A 13,409-nucleotide genomic window follows, 5' to 3' on the forward strand; every position below is an offset into this window, starting at 1 on the left:
TGGTTTGGACCTTGAAGTTTGAGGTTCAGCTCTGAGAGTTACTTGGTGATGTCCACCATGAAGGCCAAATCACACAGTCACTTGCTATCATTGGTTTTCCTTTATCTCCATTAAGTGTTTTACTTCTGCCCTTAGTTGGTAAAACCATGTGCGCACGACTCAGCCATTGCAAGCCACAATAATAAAACAGACCTTCATACTCTGAGAATGTGCACACAGACTCTCTTGATGTATAATACAGTAACATAAAACTAAAACACTTGAGACCGAGACAACTCATTCCTTTTGACCTTAAGGCCACTTAACCTTTCAAATGGTAGTTTAAAGTAGTTCATTACCAAAATAACCTGCTCAAACATATCCTCACCTTAAGTAGTGCCATGCAGGGCTTGTAAAGACAGCACTTCCTCCCTCATATCAAACCCTGCGCTAATCCTTAGCACAAAAATGGCTAGTTGAGCTTTATTTATTATGTCTGTTGTTTCATCACAGACCAGACAAAAAAACTGGAAATTTCTTGCAGCGTCCTTCAGAATTTTTCTATGTCTTCTGCAAACAGACATTTTAATACAATATTACTGGTGCTGGTACTAGCAGCTCCGCAGCAGCAATAAGGCACTCCTTCACATATTCTCCCTATGAATGAAGTTTTAGCTTCTTTGGCATTAGCTCACTCACTACAAAACTTGGCTGCATAACGTTGTCTGGTCTTGTGAAAGCTGCTTGTTGGGCATTCAAACTCCAGCAAACAGCGTTGACTTTATCCAAGTACATTTGTCATTGCAGCTCAGTTTAGCATGTTTAAAGCTGTAATGATGCTCAAGGTTTGGTCTCCACAAATGGAGCACACTGGTTTGGCTTTTACTTCAACCAAACAATAATCATTTGTCCATTTCTCTTGAAAAGCGTGACACTGACCTCTTCTATGTTTCCTCTTCTTGATGCATGCTATTAATAAGGCAATGGTATGTGCGTGATGCATTAACCCTGACCGTTACAAGTACAAGCATACGGCCAGAAGGGATCACCAGGAAGGAAGTGTTAGCCTATTATTTAAGTTTCCTTTATCACATAAAAAGTAGACAAAGAAGGGAACAGAGATATTATATTCTATATCTGAGTTGTTTTTTTTTAAATGTATTAATTGCTTGGCAGGTCAGATCAAAAGGTCTAGCTGCTCAGAAGCCAGGGGTTTCCCACCCCAGCTTTAATGCTTGCCTCTCAGTGTTAGCATTGACTGCTAGGCTAGTATTAAAAAGCAAGTATTAGTTGGCTAACAATGAAAATAAATACAATCTTCTTCTTAAAAAGAGGCTGAACTCAATTTTGACAAAAATGTCAGATAAAACTTTTGAATTCCAAGGTGATAATAAATCTAGATAGATCAACAAACATTCATCAAACTCAGGAATCACCTGGTGGAATCAACACATTTTTTTCTATTCTGAATATTATTGACCCATGGTGCCAATAGAACCCAGTGATTAAGAAATACACTTTTTCCCTGCCAGACATAAGACGAGAATTGACTACATATTTATTTCCCCTCATCTGAACTACTGTATTAACTAGACTGATATACTGCCTATTGTGGCTCCAGCGATAACCACACTGCAGTGATATATTATTTTCAGATACTGCAAACCACTCATTAACATATGCATAGGTGGCTCTTCAATATTATATATAATATAACTGTGATATATGGTAGTATGTTAGTGCCCATGGCATGGACAGTTTGCACATCTGTGAAGTCACCATTCGTGCTGAAAGGTACATACAGTCTTTGGAGCCACATTTCTGGATGCTGCCATAGAAACTGATGTCTTTTTCAGGGACATCCCTGCTTATTCCAGCAAGGTCATATGTTGTCTTTGTTCTGTTGTCTTTTGTTTGTAGGAGCTCCAACGAAGGGATAGTGGAGTCCCTCGAAGTTGTTACTTTGACTGGTGATGTTCCACTGAAGAGGTTTGCTCAGCAGAACCACCTTCCCCTCAACAGCTGGCCCCCCGACAACCTGGATGGACAGTTTGATGTTGGGGTGGTGGTGTCTTTTGGCTGTTTACTGCCCGAGAGACTGATCAACAAGTTTCCATAGTGAGCATATTTTCTTTATCGATGATTTGTTAAACCTGTGACCTCGGCCCTGGTCTGGCTGAGGAGGCCACATGATCCGGAACAAGGTCTTGCATCATTAAAAATAGATCAGGTGGCTCAGGAAACACGAGCAGTCAGGTGTCAGCTTATTTGGACAAGAAAACAAAGCTGATCAGCAAAATGATCATCCAAAGGGTCTGTTGGAAACATCCATCACAGTTTACAGACTCACTTCCTGCTTCCGCTTACTTTACTTGTTGGTCGTAGTTGTGCACGCAATATTACTCAATATTACTCCAGAATTCTGTATTCTTAAGTATCCTTAACAATAAATTGGCACAATGGCATATTCACCCCAAATACTTTGGGGAAGAACTAAAAGCTTTATAAAATGAGAATCCTCTTTATTTGAGCAGACTCAATCAACTCTCTTGGCTCTGAAAACTGAATTAAATTATTTGCTCAAGGCTAAAGCTGAATTCATAATCCACCATAGAAGAGTTACATATTACAATCAGAGTGAAAGTTCAAGTAGACTTCTAGCTGGCAGGTTAAAACAAAATGAATAATTTTCCATGATCAAAGCAATCAAAACTCCATCAGGACCTTTTACCCATGACCCAGATGAAATAAATCACAGTATTGGATCGTTTTACTCTCATCCCTACACAGCTGAACCTACTTCTGATCTGACTGCCCTCAAATCATATCTGTCAGAGCTCAACCTATCTTCACTCAGTAATGAGGACATAGAATACCTTGAGGTACCACTTAGTCTCTCAGAACTTAAAGGAGCTTCAAATTCAATGCAAAGAGCAACATCACCAGGCCTTGATTGCCTGCCTTGGGAGCTGTTCCTAGAATTGTGGGATGTTGTTGGTTTGCTGCTCTTAGATTTTCTTAATTGTGCTTCTTAGACTGGGTTCTTCCATCATGACTAAAATATATCCCGTATATCAGTGTTGCTTAAAAAGGGTAAGCCTCTTCTGAGTTGAAGCAGTTAATGTTAGTCACTACAACAGAACTGTAGCCCTTTCTAAAGTTTTTGTGCGATGACTGGAGCCATATATGCCACTGACACTCATGGGGTGGTTTGGGAATACTCCTGGGTGGTTTTGAAGGGATTTGGATTTGGTAGAAACGTCATATCAATGGTATCAATGTAGTAATGTCTTATGTGCAAACACTTTCCTTGCTTGTGAACGGCTGAGCCTTTCGAGGATGCCCCTTTCATACACAGTTATGATACTATCACCTGTTACCAATTAACCTGTTCACCTGAATAATGTTCCAAACAGGTGTTTTTGAAGCCTTCCGCAACTTTCCCAGTCTGTTGTTGCCCCTGTCCAACTTGTTTAAAACATGTTTGACAGAGAATGGCAGCAAGCACTGTGACTGTTCTCCAATCTGGTATAATTACAATTTACTATAGAATTCTGGTCCACATTTCGGTGACAGGTGGGCCTCTAATGGAGTCCATAGCCTTCAGGAAATGCATAATATAAATGGATTACTTTCATTACGGAATTTAAGAGTGTTATTCTCTTCCAGGGACTTCTCGGTTCCTGTACCTTCCTGCACCAATCCATGCCCATGGAGTTCCGTTGGGATTCACCTTCACCTTCTCGTCCACTGAGGACTTGGGTTAACCCTTCCCTGTCTTCCCATGTCAATTATTTGTACTGTCTTTTGTGCTTTTGTGTCCTCTGGGACAATTGTAACCGAACAGGATTTCGTTGCACTTGGAAACTTGTGTAATGACAATAAATGATTCCTGATTCCTGATTCCTTGAACATCCTCTGCTGTATTGGTGTCCACAGTTTATAATGACATAATCTCTAAAAGTGCCAAAACTGAGTCCTGAGGCCTTGAACTTAACTGGGAAAATATATATGCTAATATATTTATATCATCCATAAACTCAGTACAAGTCTCCTTTCTTTGTTTTCTTTTTTTTTGCAAGGCAGTGACGATATGTATGTACTGTAGCTTGTGTTAAATGTATCTGTGTATATATACAGTATATAGTATATATTAATGATGCACCAATACCACTTTTTTCAGACTGAGCACAAATACTTACATTTGTGTACTTGCCGATACCAAGTGCCAGTACGAGTGCTTAATAATAACATTGCAGCTCTAACATGCTCGGCACACACCCACACACACACACATTCACACACACACTGCTCCATCTTAGCACGTTTATTACCAATGCAGTTGGGTTTGTGCACGATGTTGTGTGTACAATTGTGACTGTCAGTCCTGCATCCAGTAAATGATAAACAGACAAGTTCCCACATTTTGACTGACATGTTTGATTTGTTAGAATTGAACGCAGGCTTCGGCAAAAACATTGCCACAAGCAAAACTGCTGCCTGCAACCAGCAAGTGTGAGAGCAGAGTGAGAGTCTCGTTCAGTCTCCTTTGGAACATTCACTCTCTTCCATGTAGGATTTCTCTGCGGTTCGACTTCGCCACTGTAGTACACATGATCACGGCTAGATTATGTGATGTATGTAGATTATGTGTGCGTCATTCAACGGATTGTGTTGTCAATGAGTCAGCTGCTGGGACGGCAACACAGTCACCAACAGATCAGTCCACAAGGCAACCAGGTTGGCAGGAAGAAATTGTGTCTACCTTAAGTGTGGATATGGTTAAAAGGCTAAGGAACATAAACAATTACCTACCTTTTGTTTGTGGGCAGCCAGATACCCGTGCATTTTCTCAGGCTGGAGGAAGGAGGGGCCACCATGCACGGCAAAGCGGACGTCCAGCATTCGCTCGTTCACATCCATTAGGCTAAAGATGTTGACATCATCAGGTGGAACGGAGAGCATCTCAGACAGGCAGTCCACCAGCAGCTCGTAACGGCTCCGCCGCTTCCCTCTCAGTTCAATGAACTCCTTTGCTACGATGTCTGAGGCGCACACACACACACGCACACACACACACACACACACACACAAAGTTGGTATTGTAGACTACATAGAAGTGGCCTCATTATTTCCACCCCATTCAAGGATGAATCCAATTACTTTCAAACCTGATCCAAGTGCTAAACTAAAAAATAGTCCATAACACTCCGTGTGCTGTGATGATAAATTATAGGAGATGGCTCACTTTACCTGACAAAATCTTTTGTTTGGAGGGTCATTTTGGAACAGTGCTGCATATATAAGTGTGTGTGTGTGTGTGTGTGTTTGTGTGCATGTTTAGTTTTGCTTTCCCTGCTTGAATGTTTAAAACAACAGTCTGATCCCACATACTCACACATAAATACATACATACACAGTGACTATATAGTAAAATGCATTAAAAATACACTGGTAGTTCCATTCCCCCTCATGCCGGAAAGCAAGTGTATACTCAATGGAAACTACACCATTTATTTTTCAATCATGTGACACAAACTTAATGAAAACAGTTGCAATGGCTCCGACCACGCAGTCTGAAAGTATATGTGTCACTGGGAGGGTAGGGATAGGGTGTAGAGGGTGAGGTAGGGTGAAGCTCCCTTGCTGCTTCTTCCAGCTGCTTCAGAATGAGTAAGCAAATTAATTACTACAACAAATTATTTTTATCAAAAAAAGAATAAATGTGTGTGTTTTATCTGACGCTGCCCTGAAGATGTGTGAGTAGTGGTGCTAGTTAAGGTAGTCATGGTGGCACTAGAGGTACAGCCAGAAGATCACCAAAATAATCTTAGAATAATATTATGTGGGGATGAATGTCCAACAGCAGTGGTCTGACCAACTGAATGACAAACCAGCAATGCTCCCCCCACTCCGTACACTGCATCTTTACAATATTTAAAGTGGAAAGAGCCCGGTGCAGATGGAGGGTGTGCATGCAATTCAATTCTGCTGATTGAATAAGATAAATTGTCTTCACACAGTTGCTTTAATGAAATTGCTGTATTCTTTATAATGAAGAGCATGGCACTGAAAAACAGCCACATCAAAAGCCTGTACGTATAAAAGACTGGCTCCCTCACTAGGAGAGGTTGCACTGGGCTTTAGTCACTCCACAAAGTTGCGATCCGTACTTTTCAGCACATCTGAGAGAAAAGAAAGGGAGTGGGTGGAGTAGGAACTGGTCTGCTTCGCTGTGTGCTGACAGTCATGACTGCTCTCCACTTTCACTCACTCACTCATTCAGTCATTCATTGTACAGCAGTGTTTGAATGTCGATTTTAAACTACAGCTTGCTAGAATATAATCCAATGTGATATACTTTCAACAAGACAGAGAGGACGAGTTTCAAACCATGCGTGCTAAAACAATTTATGTTTAATTATCTGTGTCCAGTCCTGTAGCTCTCCTAGCTGGCCTGAGCTAGACGAGTCCAAGCGGGGTAATGGGTTGGGTTTGGCCTGTTTTGTTGCACAAAGACGCAGGCTCCGGCCGCGTTTGATTATTTTAAAAAATGTAGTATGAATACATTTCTCTCTTCAACTATCTAACTGTGCCAATTGCTTGCATCCGCATGTCATGTATTGCAAGTAGATTAATCACGTGGGAAGACAGACAGAGACAAGCCAGAGCCACTGTGTAGCATTTAGACTAATAACCTGACAGTTAACAATAAGACAAAAATATAGCCCCGGGTATTGAGCTAATTTTGGGCCTGGTCCCATTATTTGCCCTTTCTCCAATCCCTGCATCAGTGACAGTCTAAACTAACACTCACGTGTTAATATGTACGGTGCAGCAATTTTTTGTGCAATTGCAAAAATGGCTTTATTGTATGTGTTGGCCTGTGAGTGTTGAAGGCTTGAACAAATGACTCCAGAAACTACCCAACATCACTGAAATCATCTCATAATCAACATGAAAACTCAAACTGGTTCTCACAGTGATTGAAATACACAATAACACACACACACACACACACACACACACACACACACACAAACATATCTAATAAAGGGTTAGCCAGGGTGATTAGGTTTGTGGGTGTGTAGAGAAAGACAGAGCTCGGGCATTAAGAGACAAGATGGGGCTCAGAATGGGCTCAGCAGATAAAGCGTGAGGGATCGAGGCTAATGTCAGCTCCCATCAGTCAGTCCAGCGGGAGAAACAAGGACAGAGGCAGACAGAGAGACAGTCAGGAGGGATAGGGGCTGAGGGGGGGAGGGTAGTAACTCCTAACGCAGAGTGGCAGCCTTTGCACCTGGCTTTGATCCAGCCTCACAACTCACTACTGCTTTTCCCCTTCCCAGAGGCTTCATTGGAGTCGGGTGTGAAGGCAGTAGTGCACAGGCGCACTCCTGCCTGTAGGCTTGTGATTTCACACAAAGAGGCGCAAGCAGGGCTAAATATCCTATTTGTAGTAGTATACAGTTGTGAGTGAGGCTGACCACCATCATTGGCTTTGTGCACTGTAGTGCTTCTGAAGATTGAATATTTTTTTTAATGCTTTGAAGACTTCTTAAGTCCTGAACATTACCTTGAAATATTTTTGAGGGGAAATAAACACAACATGCTTCGACAAAAGAGAAATAGAAGAGGAATCGCTGTTATTGTCTCTTCACTGAAAGATTGCTGTCACCATGGAATGCTATCCAAGAAATAAACTTTTTCTTGACAAGTAACCCGTGGACTATTTCAAGGCAGAAAGAAAAAAATATATACAGCAAAAATCTAGCAAAAGATATACAAATAATTAAAAAAAAACAATATTGAAAAAAAACCTAAACAAAAAGTAACACTGCAAAACACTAATGACTGAATCAGTTTGGCTATTCTGAGAAGTGTTTATGGAACTTGTTTTATGAAAGTCTAAATCAATATTGTTTAGACTTTTTATGTGTGCACCTTTAGAGTGCCGTGAGATTAATAAAAAAAAAAAATCACTTTTTGCTTGAGGGCCGCCAAAAGAAAAAGGGACAGTGTGGCGTTTGGTATTTCCTGTGCATTTATTGTGAAGGTCCACTTCCTGTTTTCTGTTGGGTTGGCGCTAACTTTATTTATTGTTTCCTGAGGCTCCCTTCCCCCCGCTGCGTCGAGGAGTGATTGGGCGCACCTGAATTCACTTCCTGAATCAAGATGCCTATTTATTCTCTGCTGAGACGCTCCTCGACGCCAGAGTATACTTCTTGGTACCGTGGTATCAGTTGGCCTCGTATCTCTTGTGGTAAACTAACATTCGTGTCTCTTGATAATTCCTCCTGGATTAATTGTTTGTCTCCTCTCTTTTTTGTTTCAGTGCCTCCCATGCCCACACAGCCCAGCACACTCTGGACCTCTCTGAGTTTATGTTTTTTGGATCTCATGCTGCCAGTGACTACTTGTGTTTTTCGTGTTGTAAATAAACCTTTGTTAACCCTCTCCGTTTCCGCTCCTGGGTCTCTCTCAGCACTAACCGTCACAGACAGAAAAGGACAAAAGGGAACAGAGTCTGATAAAAAAATGAAGACAAGAATAATACAACAGAACAAACTGAACAAGATGAACCCAGCAGACCCCAATGTGGAAGAAGTCCTTGATGTTTCCTCCACATTTTTCGATGTGAGTCATTGTTTGGGGCGATCTACTAATGCTAAAAATAATCAGGGACTCATAAAGTCATTCATCCTTGTCCTTCTCCCCAAGCCCTGGTATTTGAGCTAACCTGGCTCAGAACCTTTTCTAAAGGACTTTGAGGATTAACAAACAGGGCTGGTGGATCAGATTTCCTCCAGCGTCCCCAATTCTGGCCCTGGCATGAGAACTGCTAGCCACTGTCATCCCCAGCCCCTGATTCAGCTAGCCTCCAGCCTGCTAGCCTCCAGTCAACTCCAGGCCCTGAGGCGGCTAGCCACATGCCTGCTGGCCTCTTGCCTACTTCACGCCTTGAGTCGGCTAGCCAACAGCCTCCTTGCCTCGAGCCACGTCCCGTTCCTGTTTTGGCCCCCACAAGAAGGAAAAGTGCTCCCGATGACACTGTGCCACACCGCTGTCCAGCTCTTCGTCCTTGCCGCTGCCCAGCTCTACGTCTGCCTGAGGCGTTCTACTCTGTCCATGTCCAGTCCTCAGGCAGTCTGCCTGAGGTCTCCTGTTCCGCCATTATCCAGCCCCAGGCCATTTGCCTGGGGTTCTCTGCCCCCGCCCTGTCACCAGGCCGTCTGCCTGAGATTCCCTGCCCAGTCCTTCCTTCAGCCCCTTGACCACTTGCCCCCAAAGTATTGTGATATTTGGACTCAGTTCATCTTTCCTCTGGACCCTGTTTGCCTTTCGGACTCATTGCTTTTGTTTGTTGACCCTCACCCTCCCGTAAGTCATTGTTTGGTTTTCCTTTCTGTAAATAAATTAATTGAACTGCAAAATTGCAAGTCCTTTGTGGTCAAGTCTGCATTTTGGGGTCAATTTCTCTTTTTGCTATCACACCGAATCCGCACTGGGTAGACTGATAAGAAGATGCTGCTGGATCCAGAGTGAGAGTCTGTCAAGTACTTAATATAAAACAAACCTCATAATGGTGAATTTCCGCTTTCTAAAAAGTAAGCAGCACCTCAGAAGGGAGGCTGCTGAGGTTCCATATCCAGTCCCATTTATTTCTGCAAGGTAACAGGGTTAGCTTTTCATTACAAACACATTTGTTTGCCTCATGAATATCAGCGATTCATCACTTACATTGATCTTGCAGAAACTGCGAATGTGTCATTCCCTGTTGCCTCCACATTGGAGTTCTGTATGAAGCATGCACGCACTTGGTATAAGTGCATCAAAGCAGTTGCTGATAAAAAGCACAATACTTTTCAACAAAGGTCAATTTAACAAAGGCGACCCTCACCTTTGAGTTAGATAGGAAGGGAAAATCCTGGGAAAGAAAAACACAGAACAGCAGGCAGAGAGCAGGCAGGGCCACAGTGGCTGATGGGCATACAATTTTCAGACAGAGGCAGACAATGAAATTCCTGCCCTGACTGGACTGATATTCAATATCAGTCTCCAATCGGTGCATCCCTACCTCTTCCCTGTATCCAGATCTTTCATTACTCCCCCTGCCGAGTAAATGGACAAATCTTTCAACCTCCACACCTCTAGGCTGCAATGCCATCTTTCTGTTAAATGAATGAATGCTTGTTCTTCAAGCCTAAATGACTTCTTCAAGAGTCATTTAGGGGGCATCCATCAAATAGATTTTTTTTCACTGTCAGATACGTAACAGTCAACACTGGGATTTGTCTTCTAGTCCCATTAGTGGTCAGAATTGGCTTATGCTTGGCAGATTTGTCCTCCGTGGCTTGAGAGGTATGATCAGCGTTATTTTATCACTGTTTCACAGGCTGAGCTGTATTCATCACGAGCAGTAAACTGACTTTGATGTTTAAAACCACTAAAATGCCCCTTTGATTGGTTATCAAAATAATGACTGGTCGCAGCCTTAATTCAATACTGAAATTGGATGCGGGACATTTGTTGACGCTGTGGTGTATAGTAAGAGGTTTAAATGTCTTTAATAGTCTTATCCGTAAAACACACCATAATATTGCATAACAAACCTTCTTGCATTACATGCAAAAGAGCTAAACCGTCTGTCAAGTATTTTTTTGTACACATTTTGATTAGACTTTTTTCGTAAATGTGTCCTGAATTGCTGGATTGGTCTCCGGTGAATCTTGAGTTTCACTCGTGTGAAGTGTTAGATCAACCACTGATCAGTCAGTTCTATAACATTGTGGATGCAGCATGTGAGGACAGCAGCCGCCTGCAGAGGCTGGATAAGTCATTCCAAAAGATTCTTTCCACACTGTGTTGCGAAAGAAGACATCTGTTGTGATGTGGGTGAGAAACTGTGGCCCGACACGCAGGAACGTCAGGAGGTGCACATAGAGAGACTGGACTGTAATTCCACATACTGTGCTGCATGTACAGTTCTGCCAAAGCAGTGTTTCCTATGTTTATATGTCTAATTTTGTATCTTTTTCCCTTGTGCTACGTTAAGTGTTGTCAAACAGTCTTGTCTTTTTATTATCTGTGTTTTAATAATATGGTCTGTGAACAAATTATAGTACAAACAGTAAAGGTGTAAATGTGAATCCTGTCCTGTCTCTTGCAATGAATCTCCCACATGCAGTACAGTAATGTGTGCCGTTTGTACTTTTGAAATGGATATGCAATACAGAAAATGTACAGCCTTGTGCATTCTCAGTCAGTGTCATCAAAACCTTAGCCACAGTTTACATCAGAAAATACATTGTCATATTGCCAACATGGCAGAAGGACTTGTTCATTGACATAAATATCTCCTCTTGAGAGATAAATTATGGATTTTCAGCAAGCTCTGGGTTTTTGAAGTTAATCCATTGTGTGGTGCTGTTTGTTTTGAGAAATGCAACTGTTTTGATCCTTGTTATGATGATTCAAGAAATGAGAAATGAAGAAAGTGTCAGATCAGTTAGGCAGCTGAAGGAGTTTCAGGTATCTCACATACAATCCCTGCTGCTGAAAACTGCTTTTTCCAATTTCTGTGTATTGATCCCACAATGCACTTACCACAGAGGGCAGACAGATGTGAAAAGAGAGATAGCAAATTATTTTGGTTAACAACTCTGGTGAACAATCTCCCGACGGGAATAGTTTAGAAAGTCCTTTTCTGCCTTTATCATGTAATACAACCTGTGTGCTGTATGCAGTTTATGTACTCATGTGCTTCTAATTGTGCACCATGCTTTTCACTCTAAGCGAATGGTATATGGACATTTCAAGGACATTTTGTTTATCACATTTTTTACCTTCCCATCAATATTGAGAAAAACAGCGGCAGAGGGAGGGAGCCTTAATCTCAGTGAGGCAGATTTAACTAGTGCCTTCTTTGTGCGTCCTTATTGCATCCACATTTGTTCTTGAAATGGGATTTAGAATGTCAAGGAGGGTGTAAGTAATGCTATAAGTAGAATATTTTCATAATCCCCGAGACTGAGAATCAATGAGACTGTTTATGCCAAAGCTCCACGTGGAAAAATAAAATCCTGGAAATGGCTTCTGTTACATATCTTCTGCACATACACACCAATGTTTTGGTAGCTTGCCTACACCTCGGGATGATCTCAAAGTCATTAATCCTTGATATTACATTATGCTGCAACCTCAGACTTACATGTTTAGTGAATTTGTTCATTGCTGAGCTGCAGGTTAAAAGCGTGTGAGTGATTTTAACACTGTATTCACAGCAGTGGCTGACACCAGTGCTCTCTGGCTCTCGACTGAAGTCCCTCTGTTATAACTAGGGCCTATTAAATCAATACCCTCTGCAGCTGATAGTCCTTCCATGTCAGTGTAGCCATTTAAAAATCGTCAATGAAGTGACTGCCCCACACACAGATAAGTTGCTGACAAACCTAACCTTATTATTCTAAATGAAATGCACGAAAAAACCTTTACAAGTTTCAATTGCAAAAACAAATAACAAAATCGGGAGAAGTTTATTTCATTTTGAGTTGCACCATTCATCTTAAACACACATTTGCTAGTCTACAGTTTGCGAATGCATTCATTTCCCTCACACAAATACTGAAATATGGGCACCAGCTGTTCTCCACCATACCGTCTCTGGGATTGGTGCTGATTAATTTACCTCAGCCCTGTTTTCAGAATGAGGAAAAAAATCCTTTTATGTACTTATACGAGGCTCGACTCTCCCTTCCATCCTTCCCTTCTTCCTCCCTCTTTCCTCTCCTCCCCTCTTTGGAGTGCACCCTCTGGCCCCGCTCTCTGTTCCGATTTCAATATCTCTGAAATCATAAAAATCTTTCAGCCATGTCCCATTTCTCTAAAGCGAATTCAATTCTGAGCAGACAGCCGATGTGCTGTACATCAGGTAATGATGGATGCTGCTCAACATGTGAGGAGAATGTGCTTGCTGAGCAAAACCTCACGACTAATTATTTTGCCAGCATAAGTAATGGAAACAGACTTTTCTCTGTGTGCACTAACGACAACAGAGATCCCATGAGTCGAGGCAGAGGGATTAATAATGGGTGTAATCTTTTCCTAAGGAAACATCTTTAACTGAGGGTGTGACAGTCCTTTGAAACACTGCAAACAGCTAGAGTAAACAGTAATCAGTGCTCATTAATTTTCCATGACTGGAGACAAGTCTGCAAATAATGACCACACTCCCCTGTCTGCATTACTAAATTGAGGACAATTCTAATTTTTAGGCAAGTTCAATTTTTAGCAGCTAATCACAAGCTGGTCTTGCCATAGGTCCTACATGTTGCTGCAGTAGCATAAATGTCACAGGCCATTAATTGTGTCAGCTGTAAACTGGTCAGAGTGTGCTTCGAAGGCCATCATCAAGGGGGCGAAGCACTCGT

At 41.9% G+C, this 13,409-nt stretch overlaps 1 protein-coding gene across 1 annotated transcript in view; it reads right to left on the minus strand.

The window, feature by feature from the left end:
• si:ch211-186j3.6 (neural-cadherin) overlaps nucleotides 1-13,409 on the minus strand; it is a 294,654-nt gene that overhangs the window by 107,137 nt on the left and 174,108 nt on the right. The window contains exon 25 of the mRNA XM_041938705.1: nucleotides 4,795-5,024. Coding sequence (XP_041794639.1) covers nucleotides 4,795-5,024 — 230 coding nt within the window. The remainder of the gene's footprint in view (nucleotides 1-4,794; nucleotides 5,025-13,409) is intronic.

The sequence above is a fragment of the Chelmon rostratus genome, chromosome 1 (genome assembly GCF_017976325.1).
Source record: "Chelmon rostratus isolate fCheRos1 chromosome 1, fCheRos1.pri, whole genome shotgun sequence".
NCBI classification, from domain to species: domain Eukaryota; kingdom Metazoa; phylum Chordata; class Actinopteri; order Chaetodontiformes; family Chaetodontidae; genus Chelmon; species Chelmon rostratus.